The sequence below is a fragment of the Opisthocomus hoazin genome, chromosome 25, assembly GCF_030867145.1.
Source record: "Opisthocomus hoazin isolate bOpiHoa1 chromosome 25, bOpiHoa1.hap1, whole genome shotgun sequence".
NCBI lineage: Eukaryota > Metazoa > Chordata > Aves > Opisthocomiformes > Opisthocomidae > Opisthocomus > Opisthocomus hoazin.
The window spans coordinates 10,200,220-10,212,510 of record NC_134438.1 but is presented as its reverse complement, the minus strand read 5'-3'; the positions used below and the strand labels follow the sequence as shown (position 1 = coordinate 10,212,510).

Sequence of the window (12,291 nt, the reverse complement as noted above, 5' to 3'; positions counted from 1 at the left end):
CCTGCCCTCCCCTCGCGGTCCCGGTCCCGGTGGTACACGCGCCCCGAGAGGCCGAACCGCTCGCTCTCGGCCGCCAGAGGACGCTGTTGCACCGGCGAACCCCGCCCCCCCCGGCGGCGCGCTCACGGCGCCGCGGGCGCGCGCGGGCCGGGGCCGCGCAGCCGGTAGCGGCTCCGGACCAGGCAGTCCAGCAGCTCGGCGGCCCAGTCGCGCAGCAGCAGCGGCAGGCGCGTGCCCGCGTACCGGTAGTAGAGCTCGCGGCGGCGGAGCGCGCCCGCCTCCAGGATCCGCAGCGCGCACTCCTCCCGCGGCGCCGGCTGCACGCGCAGCACCTCGGCGGCGGCGCGCACCGCGCGCTCTGCGCGGGAGCAAAGGGGGGGGGGGGGTGTCAGGCGGGGGCGCGCAGGGGAGGGGCCCCGCCGGGTGAGCGCTCAGCGGGGGAGGGCAGCACACCCCGGCCCCCCGCACCCCGACCCCGCACCCCGGCCCGGTGGAGGGGTCCCTGCCCGCGGCAGGGTGTCCGCGCTGCGTCGCGGGATCGTTAAGGTTGGCAAAGACCTCTGGGGTCATCAACCGTCAGCCCATGGCCACCGCGCCCGCTAAACCGCGTCCATGGTCTACGCGCTCCCTGCCAGCCCCGAGCGCCCGCCATGCTGCCATGAACCGGGGATGGCGGCTAGCGCAGGGCTGGGCTTGCCGGCCCGCGTGCGGTGGCCGGTTTCACGCAGCCTGGGGAGCGGGATTCGGTCTGGGGCTGCTTTTTGGTGGGAGAGAAGCAGGACCCGATGGCGGGGCTGGGGGCAAGGGGACAGGGTCGGGGGCAGAGGGGGCCGGAGGGCACGGCGAGGAGCTGCCAGGGCGATGCCGGGCTCCCGATCGGACAGCACCGGTCTTACCAGTGTCGATGAAGCCGAGGATGCAGAGCGTGATGGAAACATCGATATTCTGCATGTGGAATTCCTGCCTCAGGGAGCTGAAAAATCCGTCCAAGGCAAACTTAGTCGCAGAGTAGGGCACCGTGAAGGGAAACCCGACTTTACCTGGACGCAGAGTAAAGTCGCGTTACTGCACGGAAAGCGGCTCTGCCTAAACCCCTGTTTTGCCCTGCATCAGACAAAGTATTTTACCCGGGGGGGGTTTACTGTTAGTGAGATGCCATCCTGGCACCTGAACAGCAGCAGTGCCAACGCTCCTGTCAGCTTCCAGCCCTTTCAGGGTCCTCAGGCCAACACCTCGGCTCGTGTCTCTGCTTGGGGTGTGAGCGACCCGCCGGAACTACGAACCCTCCGCGGGCAGAGATGGAGCCAGGTTGAAACCCCTGTCTCTGGATAGCGAGCTGGTCACCAGGAGGCTAACCAGCACGCTGCCTGGGAGCAGGAACATCTGTTAGTAATTTAGCTGCCTGACTTAACAGAGATTTATTAGAAGAGAGTCATGTTTTTGTGAATAGAGTCAGTCAATAACTCACTCTACAAATATTGGCAGGAACTTGACCTAGCAAACCAAGATGAAGAGTCAGGGAACCAATGCAGCGAGAAATTACTGTATTTCCCCTTTTCTCCATAGAACTGGGGGGGTGGGGGTGGAATATGAGCTCTGCTGCTCTAATGAGCCTGACACCAGAGTGTGGGGTTTAATTACAGGGCTGGTCAAAAAGCAAGCTGGGGTGACTGGATTGCATCAGAGAACAAATTCCATTGAGAAAATACAAAAAAAGATCTGGATTTGGGTTTGGGGGTTTTTGTGAGTGCATCAAGCAGTTACGGCTCCTTTAGGATGCCCGGTGTCTCTGTGTGCTGCTCCTAAGATCAGCCCATGGTGTCTTTTGACTGAATCCTGTGTCATCTACCTTGCTCCCTGCTCACCTGCCATGGATGAAACCACCACGATGCTGCCCTTGCTCTCCTTCAGCATGGGCAGCGCAGCCACAGTCATCGCCACGTAGCTGAGGAAGTTGATGTCGAGGAGCTTTCGCACGTGCTCAACGTCCCCATTGAAATAACCAAAGTACGACGTGCCGACGTGATTAAGAATCAGCATGTCGAGGCCTCCTGCCAGCAGAGGAGCAGGCGTTAGTGCTGGGTGGGAGAGGGCTACAGCCAGCAGAGCAGAGCCTTTCCTGGGAGCAGCATACATGTCCTCAAAAGAAATCAGGTTTTTGGGTCAGAGCTGTGGATTGTCCTCCCTGGAGTAGGGGGACAGTCTGGGTGGTGGCTGCCAGGAAAAATTTTGTTGTGATTTTTTTTTTTTTTTTCCCTTGGTTCAAAACACAAATACCGTGGCACAAGGGAGATCACCCTGGAGCTGTCATGGGCCCGGGGTGGGAGAGGGGGTGCTCCGCATGGGGCTGAAACACTGCGCTTCCGCCGCCGTGACCCGTGACCGCAATAGCAGGGCTGCGCCGGGCCCGAAGGACCGTTTCAGCCCACGGTAGCTGAGGGTGATGAAACCCAGGATTATGACACTGGAACAGGGTGTCATGAGGGCACAGAGCTGAAATCGAGAGCGCAGTTCAGCTTGAGCTGGAGCGATGAAGCCGGGCAGAGGAGTGGGACTGGAAAGGGCAGAATTAGGGGAAGAAATCTCTCCCGTCTCGCCCCATCTCCATCTCTCCCGCTTTTTCTTAGTGGGCACATGGCAAAAAGCAGCATGGCCGAGGAGAGGTGCAATGCTCCGCGCGCGGGCTGTGAACGTACCCAGCGTGGCGTGTGCCTCCTCCACCACGTGCCGGGCGAAGGCCATGTCCTCCATGGTGCCGCTGACGTAGCGCGCGGAGGCTGCGCCCAGCTCCCGGCACCGCTCCACCACCTGCGCACCGACACCGCGCGTCAGACACCCTGCACCCTGCCCGGGGAGCCCGGCCCCGTCGCGGGAGGGGGTCTGGGCTCCCTCCGACCCGTCCCTGCCTTAGAACAGCGGTTTGGCGTTTGGGGAGTGTCTTTGGAGCCTTTTAAGCTTCAAAGGGAGCCTGAAAAATTATTGCTCTGGTGAATGCGTTGCCCAAGGCAGTCTGGCTCTTTATCGGCGCGGTCTGTGCCGGAGTTGCGTGCGTGTCGGGTGAGCAGTCGATGACTGCAGTGGAATGAGGGTGTGTGGCTGAGGGAGCCTGCGTGCGTGGGGATGCGCGTGCGTAACTAAGCAAGTCCGAGTATCCTAGCGTGTGCTGGGCAGAGCGCGCGTGTCTGCAGGAGAGGGACTTCTGTGCACGCGGGTGCTGCAGGCAGCGCACGCGTACAGGTACGTGTCTGCAGCTGCCGGCCGGGCGTTTGTGCCGCGGCAGTTCCAGGTGCGTACAGCCACGCGTGTGCCTGTGACGCCAGACTGGCCTTCCTGTGTGTGTGCACCGCCACGAGCATGCGTGTGAGAGTGCTGGGCTTGCCATTTACTTTCTGGAGCTTGGCCTCGGTCCGTGCTGTGATCAGAATGTGGGAGCCCATCCGTGCCAGGTGATAAGCCATCTGCTCGCCGATTCCAGTGCTCGCTCCGGTGACAAGCACCCGCTTCCCTTTCAGCATCTCTGGGGACCAAGGCACAGGGATTTAATTTATCCAGACCCTATTCAGAAATAAAACAAAATCCCCTAACGCCCCTGAGAGTAAGTAGTTAGCTGGAAGCTCGGTGAGCCTGCGAGGGCAGCGTGTCCGGCACTGGGACGTCTCTTCCGTCCGCTGGACACCGCTGCGCCGGGAGGCAGCTGCAGCCCCTCACCGAGCGCAGGGACACGGGGACAGCGCTCGGCTCTTCACGCAGGTTTTTTCCCACAAGTCAGGACACAACTTATAAACACCCAGACTATTCTGTGATAAAAATCATCCGCTAAGTGCTTGCTTCAAAACTTAAAATCCAACATTTAAAAGCCGTGTTTATAAATTCTTTTGCTGCACACTGGAAAACGCAGTGTTCGGAGCCCTCTGGCTCTCAGACCCCCCTGCCTCGCCTGCTCCCTTGGGAGCTATTTCTGCACGTTACCGGCTCGTTTGGTTTCAGATCTTTGTTAAAGCAACTTTCCAGTGTCAGCCACCGCAGAAAGGCTCAGACGTAGCTTGGTCCAAGCTCTGTACAGTTTCTATGCAAAACACTCAAACGTGGCTTTTAATATTTTTCCTTAAAATCAGATGCACTTTTAATACTTACCCGGTTTGAAATTCTCCCTCGCAGAATAAAACCAGAAGGCCAAAACCAATCCCAAAAAGGGAATGAGAATCTTTTGCAACCGACCCATCCCACAGTGGAGTCAGGAAATACAGCATGAAAGAGACGGGAGGAAAACCAGCCCCTCTGCGGAGCCGCTCTGGAGGGAAGCGGCAGTGCCGGTCCGTTAAAACCTGCTCGCGGAGGAGCTGCGGCTGCCCAAGCGCTGGAAAATCGCGGGTGGATGGAGGAGTGAAGCAAACCCTCTGATCTGCTCCCCGGGAGCTGGCGAACCTCGGCCTAACCGAGGGTGCTGTTTGGGTTCTGCCGGGCTCTTTTCATGTTTCCTGTCTTACGTTAAAATGCAGAATTTTGCCCAACACCCTGGAAGAGGTGTGTCTTTGCTGAGCAGCGTCAGGTTTCACTCGGAGGACATCAGAGGCAGCCCCGTGCAGGTGGCTGAACATCACAGAATCACAGACTGGTCGGGGTTGGCAGGGACCTCTGTGGGTCACCCAGCCCAACCCCCTGCCCAAGCAGGGTCACCCACAGCAGGCTGCACAGCACCGCGGCCAGGCGGGGCTGGAATATCTCCAGAGAAGGAGACTCCACAGCCTCCCTGGGCAGCCTGGGCTAGGGCTCCGTCACCCTCAGAGGGAAGAAGTTCTTCCTCGGGTTCAGCTGGAGCTTCCTCTACTTCAGTTTGTGCCCGCTGCCCCTTGTCCTGTCGCTGGGCACCACTGGAAAGAGTCTGGCCCCATCGTCTGATTGCTGCTGGCACTGTCCGTGGGTGCAGGTGGAGAAGCCATTGGGGCCTGACCGCTCGCGGGGGGTCGGGCATGGGACAGCGGCTGGGGGCTGCCGTGCCGCAGTGGGACGCGCAGCGGGACAGACAGCAATGGTCCTCTGCTCCCCAGGGCATCGCTGCTCTGCACCCCGGAGCAGCCGCCGGGATGCTGGGCAGCAGGGACACCCCGAAACAGCTCCAAAAACACCTTGCTGAGGTGGGGTTTATGTTTTCATCTTTGCCTGCTCCTGCAAGCAGAGGAGGGAGCGGGGCTGAGCTGGACCTGTCACCGGGGCTGCAACCGCCCCAGCTTCAAGGGGCCATCGAGGCACGGGGGTGCTTGCAGCAAAACACTGAGTGGTGTTTTCTGTGGAGAAAGAAGGGTCCTTGCTGCCGTGGTTCCTGCGTTGAGTTTTGCAAGAGCTTTTTTCATTCTTTGAAGTGAATATAGTCTGAGGGAGAACCATGCGACATCCGCTAGCTCCCTGAGTCTAGGCAGCAGCTAACTGAATGCCGTTCATCATACGCAGGAGGCATGGATTCTGCTCCAGCCCTGGGCTGGCGCTGGGATCTGCGTCGCAGCGCGGCGGTGCCTGCTGCGGTGCGTGGGCTGGGGACCGGCTGCGGGGCTGCGCCTGCTCCTGGAGCTGCCTTGGCGTGCTCAGCGGGGAAGGCCGGGACGGGAGCCTGATCGGCAGCGCAGGGGCCGCGCCGTGGTCCGATCTGCAGGGGCACGATGCCGCGATTGTCCCTCTTGGACTTCTCTGCCATAACCAGCGATAAAAAATTATTTAAAGAGAAATTTTTCCCCTATTGCAGCTTTAGAATATAGACTATTTAATTTGGTAACATGCCTGGTTGGGGAGTGGAACTCTCGGGCATCGCTTCTGCTTTATACATTTTTTTTTTCTTTTTTTTTTCCTCTTCTATTTTTCCTTTCTGCCTTTGTACTTCAGCCTCAACTTTCCCTCTGACAAGAAGCACTCAGCCCTCGCTTGGTCCGATAACACCGGTACAGTCACTCTGCCTTTTCCTGCCTGTTTGCTTTGAACTTGGGTCATGATCATGGGGCAGCCATTACATTCCTTGGCTTGAAGAAAATAAACTAATTAACTTTACCTCAGCTGTGATCTTGTCTGTGCTGCCAGCAGGGAGAGAGGTGTTTTTCAGATATTGTTTGCTACGAGCGTTAGGACACTGCAGTAAAGCACTAACTGCCAACCTTTGTGCACCGGCTGCACGCGCGTCGGGACGGCGTTGTGCTCTTTGCTCCGTGTCGGTGCGGGGAGACGCGGGGCCGGGGGCAGCCCCGTGGATGCGGAGCCGAGTGCAGCGCTTGCCTTGCTGCTGTGGGATCGGATGAGCTGCGGGTTTGGTCGGGGTTTTTGCGTGAAACAGCAGCTGATAATAAAGGACGGAAACACTGAGTGTTTTGGGCACAACTTAAACTTTTCATAAAAGAAAACTTGTGCACGCACCGTTAAGGGCCCCGGGTGTTGAAACACAGCGTGGGGGCTGCTGGCGCGGTCCCCGGGAGGGCTGGGGGCTGCGGTGGCAGCGGGAGCTGCCGGATCCGGCCCCGCTTGGCTGCGCCCGTGGCTCTGCTCTTGGCCGTCTGTCGCCCTGCCAGGGCACCGCTGCTCCTCACGCCCACTCACAGCTTTTTCTGGGGTTGTTTTGCTGCGTGCAACTTAAGAACTTGTTTTCAACCTTTTCCTGGGGGCGGGGAGAGGCGACGGCGGAGAAGCGTTTTCTGATCTCGGCTGGTCCTGGCCCCGCTGCTGCCAGACCCTCGTGCCTTGGCAGAGGGGAGCCCGGTGCTGTGCCCGGCCATGGCCGCTCAGAGGGAACCCGGGGGCGAGGGGGAGCAGCCTGTTGCTTCCGAAATGGCTTCACCCGAGTTTTCCTGGATTCATCCCCCACTGTGCATTGCTTCTGCGTCACCCGTCTGCTTGAAGCCGGGGTTTTCAAGGGGTGATGCTCGGCGTCGTGCTAACCGCTCTGCGCAGGGGAGGTTCTGCATTCAGTGCAGCCTGGAGCTCGCCTCGAGGAGAGGAAGACGCAAAGGAAGCTTTTCGGACAGCCGAGCGGCAGAGCAGCGGCCGGGAGCTGCTGGGAGCCCCGGCCGTGCCGCAGCCCAGTGCTGCCCGGAGGCAACGCGTTCCAGGGCCGGGGCTCGGGCAGGCTCCTGCATGCAGCTCAGGGGCTCAAAAGCACTTGGCAGGGATTGGAATGCCACTTTTCTTCTCTTTCGAGTGATATTTGGCTTTTTTTAACCCGCCATCAAATCTCTGTTAAATGTAGAGGACTTCCCCCCGCCCCTTTCCTTTATCACATAGACATTAAAGCGTTATTTCTCATAGCCAGCTCTCCCAGAATACTTCACCATGAGCACCGATCTAATTCCTTTCCTTACAGATAGGGCCGTTGCCATTATAAAGGGCTGCCCCCAGTTATGCTCGCGTTAGGCTGATGCGCGTGTCGCTGGGATGCTTTTGGGCCGTGACAGATGTGTGTGTGTGTTTCGGCAGGGCTGCGTGCCGCCTCGCCGGGGCTCCTGGCCACGGCCCGTGGGCAGAGCCACTGTCCTGCAAATGCCATCGCCGGCACGGCTGCACCGCTCCCGAAAAACGCGCTCTCGGGTCCCGGGGGAGACCTGAGCTGACTGACGGGCTGGGTTTGGTTTGACGTGATGTTTAGAGAAAAACTCTAGACACTGCTGGTTTAGAGAAAACCCTGTGATGTTTAAGCCATGTCTAAGCACTAAATTTATTTTTTCCCTGCGTGATTAAATGAGGAATTGCTGCCTTGATATTTGGTTGTTGGTTCTGTGGCTGCGTTAAGTCTTGGCCCCTGTCCATGTTCCCAGTGCCCTTGGTGTTGGGTGGCAGAGGACGATGTGTTTATCCGGGCCCCTACTTTTAGCTTGGCACCTCTTGAAACATCCCGAGCCCAAACTGCAAATAGCGAGGGAGGACTTGCTAAAGGCGTTCGGCTCATGGCCTGTGAGGGAGGGCTGCCAGGTGGCCTTCGACTCCCTCTGATGAAAGCCTGGCCAGCGGCTTCAGGCTGAAATATGATCTTTGAAGAGGTGTTGCAGGATGGGTACAAACAAATTCTCACCAGATCCCACGCCAGCTGCAGTTTTCCTGAGGATCTAATGCACCAGGGAAATGTCACATTTGCAGGTTAAAGTAAGCTGGGTTCAGACAAGTGTTAAAAAAAAAAAGAGTAATAGAGATCAGCCTCATGTGGCGCTGGGCAATCTGACTCGCACCCGGGGCAGCGTGTGGCTCTGCTCCAGAGCTGCTCCCTCAGGGCTCTGGTTTAACTCCGTCCCAAGTGCTCCGTATGCTTCGACACCGCAGCTTGCCTGAGGTGTCTTTACTCTGCTGTACGATGGATCTTACTCCATCTGGTTGCTCGCTGGTGTGTCCTGTACCTATAATTAAAATTTCTCTTTGCAGTTCACACTCAGGCCTCCGGACTGACTCTGCCGTGCGCCGTTGCCGGGCTGTGTCGATGCCTTTTGCTGGTTGCTCGGGGTCACGTTTGTGGCAGTTGTGCTGGCCAGGGCTGTCTGCAGTTCGTCTGGTGTCGAGATACGGATGTGATGGGGCTGGGGAAGAGGCTGCTTGGGAGCGTCGTGCCATGGTTTAAAGACAGGGAAGTTTGCTGAAACCTTTCAATTTACTGCATCTCCTAAGTCTGTCATTCATCATAGTTAAAGTGATGTTAAATGGATTACTAAGCCTCCATGCACACTGAATTTATCATTGTATGGTTCAAAGAAGACTTTATATAGTCATTGTGGTGAAACCAGCCATTAATATGTGTCGAATTCACTGCTCTGCAGAGAGCTGGTCCTGTCTAGTCTCAGTGCAATCCGCTGTGGAAATGGTGTAACGGCAGGCTTGACCTCTCAGGCTGGCCTTTTGGGGTAAGACGTGGGCGGTAACGACCTCTGAGCTTGCAGCGGGTCAGGAGGCAGGAGATTGTCATCTGCAGAACCTGATTTTACCGCGTTGGCTCCAGGACTGCCGGCGCAGTGCGTGGTTTAGCTGTCTAATCTCGTTAGCTGTCTTAGGAGGAACTATTTTGATTGTTCCACAAACCTCTTTGCTTTAAGCTCATAAACCCTGCGGCTGGATGACCTGCTGTGGAGAGGAGGTGTGGGCAGCAGGGTGCTGGCACGGTGCGAGGAGGCCACGCACGTGGTGTGCAGATAGCCTGAGGTCCAAACCCAGCAGCGGTGGAGGCCGTCCTGCATGGGCTCACCTGGAGCTCCCTGGTCATCCATGGACTTGCAAGCTGGTCAGCTTGAGGCCAGCTCTGTCTCCTCACTTTTAAAATTTTCCTTTTCTGATAGGGCAGGGTGAGACACCTACAACTTGTAGAGAAGGGCGAATGTTGGGAACCGATGTGTGACTGACAGAGTGTGCAGCTGCCTTGGACAAAGATGTGATTCTCACCTCAGTTTAATCCATGTATCGACCGTTCAGCTCCGCCGCAGCAGCGATGCTGCTCAGCGACAGTCGTGTGCGAGAGCTCAGCCCTGGCGATGTTTTCATGCCTGACACAGCCACGGAGGCTCAGGTCCCTGGTTTATCCGTGTACAAGCATGCCACGGGGTGTTCCAGGTCAGCCTGCCCATCCCTGGGGCCGTGCTGGTAGAACCTGGAACGTTCTGTGTTCCTTAAAGCAAGCTGAAGCTGCGACAGACACGCGTCGGCTGATGGCTTCCTTCAGGCCTGAATTCTCCCTTTGTGTTTGCCCATGAAATTTCCATTGGTACCAATGAGGTGTTGGATTGTTCAGCCTTGCCGGAGACTGACAGGCTTGCTTATGGACTAAATGAAGTATTCCTCAAAGACTGCTTTTAATTTAATTGGACTCTGCTCTTTTCCCCGTGAGGAAAAGGTGCTTCATACTTGATTCAAGGCTTGAGCAGAGTTTTTGTGCAGACTCGGTAGAATTCCTCCTCCACAATGTGCTGCTGGTTTTTTTGACAGAAATAATTGTCAGTAAAATGAACTGCGTGGTTATGTATTATAAGAATGCAAGGGTGAACTTCAGCTGTTTTCTTATATTTTCAGATTCTGATCTTGTCTTGTGCAGCTCTGGGAGCCGCTAGACATTTGGCACTGGTGTCAGGCAGCGCTTTTTCATTGTCTGTAATCTCCTGCTCTTTGTATCAGTTGTTTTGCTTTCAGCTAGATAGCGGCGTATCGCTGGTACATCTCCTGGTTTCTGTGCGAGCTGTGTAGCCGGCTCCTACCCCTGCCCCGCTGGCCTCTGCCACTGAGCGGATAAAGAGGGATTTTCTGCCCCCGTCGTGACTGGCAGGTTTCCCTCCTCTCCCTTCTGTAGCGTGGTCAGGATCTTTCAGCTGTGGCTGTCCGGAGAGTTTATTTGACTAACGTGACAGAGTCCTGAATGCAACAGATTCTTATTAAGCCCAGGAATGGTTTTTAAATAGGTGGAAGTCCTCTAACGAGCCTGGCAGTGCCCTGGGTTCAGCCCTGAAGCTTGGATTCCCATTTCCAACACCCTCAAAGCTGACCGTGCCGTCGTGTCTCTCGTGCTTCAGTTTTTCCATCTGTGACACCCCTGTAATACTGGAAGCTGATGATATTCTGCACGATTAGGTGTCGGTGGTGGGTTTGTGAAGTATCCCAGGAAAGGCAGAAGATTTTCATAAAGTTTTTTAGCTGTGCAGCAGCAGTAGCCTGCTAGAGGAGTGCTGGGGGATGGATGGGTTTTTTGGAACAGTTCTGGGCACGCGTGGCCGTGGCAGAGACACGAATCTGTGCCATTAAACACAGATAACCCCCTGAAGTACAACCCCACCTCCATCTCCGGGCAGGAGAGGGAAATGCTGTCTCCTTCGCTGACCCCAGTGGGCCCAGTTTGGCAGGGAGCAGCTGCTGGAGGTACGGAACGGCTGAGCCCTCGGTCCCAGAGCAGCCCCACCGAAGGGGGCTTTATTGGGGGGGTGCATCTACCACCCTCGGCTGCTCCCTGGGCCCCCCCAGCCACCCCCCGGGAGGAGCCGGAGGCATGCGTGAAACCTATTTGCAAATCTGTAAGAGCAGGCTTTGAAATGAATGCAGCTGGAGAGCACTGGTACCATATATAAAATATTTATTGATTTTTCCAAAATGTTGTAAAATGCGTCTGTAATAAAAATAGGAAACCATGCTGTGCACCTTGCACATTTTCATACCAACAAAAGGTATTTTTTCCCTCACTGCTGCACAGCAGCAAATATAACCGTTCTCTACTTCCAAGTCTCGCGCTTGCGGTCTCCTCCTTCAGCCCACCCTCCTCTTCTCGCTGGAACCACGGCCGGGTGGGCGCGGGGAGCAGAGTCTGTGGTGCGGGGCGGCTCGGTGGGCTCTTAGGACGCGTGCTGCCGGGTCACCAGGGCCCGCTGCCCCGCCGCCTTGCCCTTCTCCAGGACCAAATCCTCCTGCTTCTGGGCAAGCATCTGCTCTTGCGTTGAGGCAGGTTTCTTCTCCTCCTCCTCCTCTAGCCTTCCTTCAGAGGTGAAGGGACTGCACACCGTCTCCACCAGACCGATGACCACGCCGAAGAACGCCAGCAGGCTGCCCAGCACGTACAGCTTGACCATCTTCCTGCTGGGCTTCTGGCTGAGCATCTCCCGGGCGAAGGGGATCAGCTCGTGCACGGTTTCCATTTTTCTGGCCAAAGATGCAGAAGACGCCGGCTCTGCAAGGGAGGAGAGGGGCATCAGGTCAATCCTGCAGCGGTGCGAGCCCTCCGGGCAGCCCGAGCCCTCCGCAGACCCCCCCAGCCCGGCTTTAAATGCCGATTTTTGATTTTTCTGCTAAAGGGTCGCTTCAGGCGTAACCCCCCCCCCCCCATCGCCCCGCGGGGTGCGGGAGGGAGCTGCCCAGCCCAGCGGACCCTGCAGCCAGCGGGTCCAGCCGGGACTCCCCCCGCCCCGCAGCATCTCCCGCACCCCCCGGAGCGAACCCGCTTACCCGAGGCGGCGGCTGCTGCGGGGCAGGGAAGGGGGCGGTGGGCGCTGCGGGCTCGGCTCGGCCCGGCCACCGCCGCCTTTTATCGCCGGCGGGGCGGGCGGGGCGGGGGGGCCGGCCCGGGGCGGGCCCGGGGCCCCGAGCAAGCCCCCCCCCCCTACCCCCCCCCGCCTTGGCAGCTCCCGCCCGTGAGCCGGCCAGGCTAAAAAAAGCCGCCTGGTTTGTTTTTTTTTCTTTTACAAAACTTGTTACTGTTCCCCCCCCCCCCCCCCCCAAATTATCCCCAGGTCTGGTTTCAAGCCGGGGATCTCACGTGCGGTTTTGCAATGCAGCTCCCGTCAGAAATATTTAACGCCTTCCTAGGAGCTT

The 12,291-nt window shown here is 57.6% G+C and overlaps 2 protein-coding genes across 2 annotated transcripts; both read right to left on the bottom strand.

The window, feature by feature from the left end:
- Positions 1-122: 122 nt before the first annotated feature.
- On the bottom strand, positions 123-4,634 carry LOC104333168 (11-beta-hydroxysteroid dehydrogenase 1-like). Its single transcript, XM_075442917.1, has 6 exons — positions 4,135-4,634; positions 3,387-3,517; positions 2,697-2,808; positions 1,866-2,051; positions 897-1,040; positions 123-358 (listed from the first exon to the last, which is right to left on the bottom strand). The coding sequence occupies exons 1-6, from the start codon at positions 4,220-4,222 to the stop codon at positions 123-125; spliced, it is 897 nt and encodes a 298-aa protein (XP_075299032.1). The 5' UTR covers positions 4,223-4,634.
- A 6,411-nt stretch (positions 4,635-11,045) lies between these two features.
- On the bottom strand, positions 11,046-12,015 carry G0S2 (G0/G1 switch 2). Its single transcript, XM_075443023.1, has 2 exons — positions 11,926-12,015; positions 11,046-11,650 (listed from the first exon to the last, which is right to left on the bottom strand). Exon 2 carries the CDS (start codon positions 11,616-11,618, stop codon positions 11,319-11,321), a length of 300 nt encoding a protein of 99 aa, XP_075299138.1. The 5' UTR covers positions 11,619-11,650; positions 11,926-12,015; the 3' UTR covers positions 11,046-11,318.
- Between the last annotated feature and the right edge of the window lie 276 nt (positions 12,016-12,291).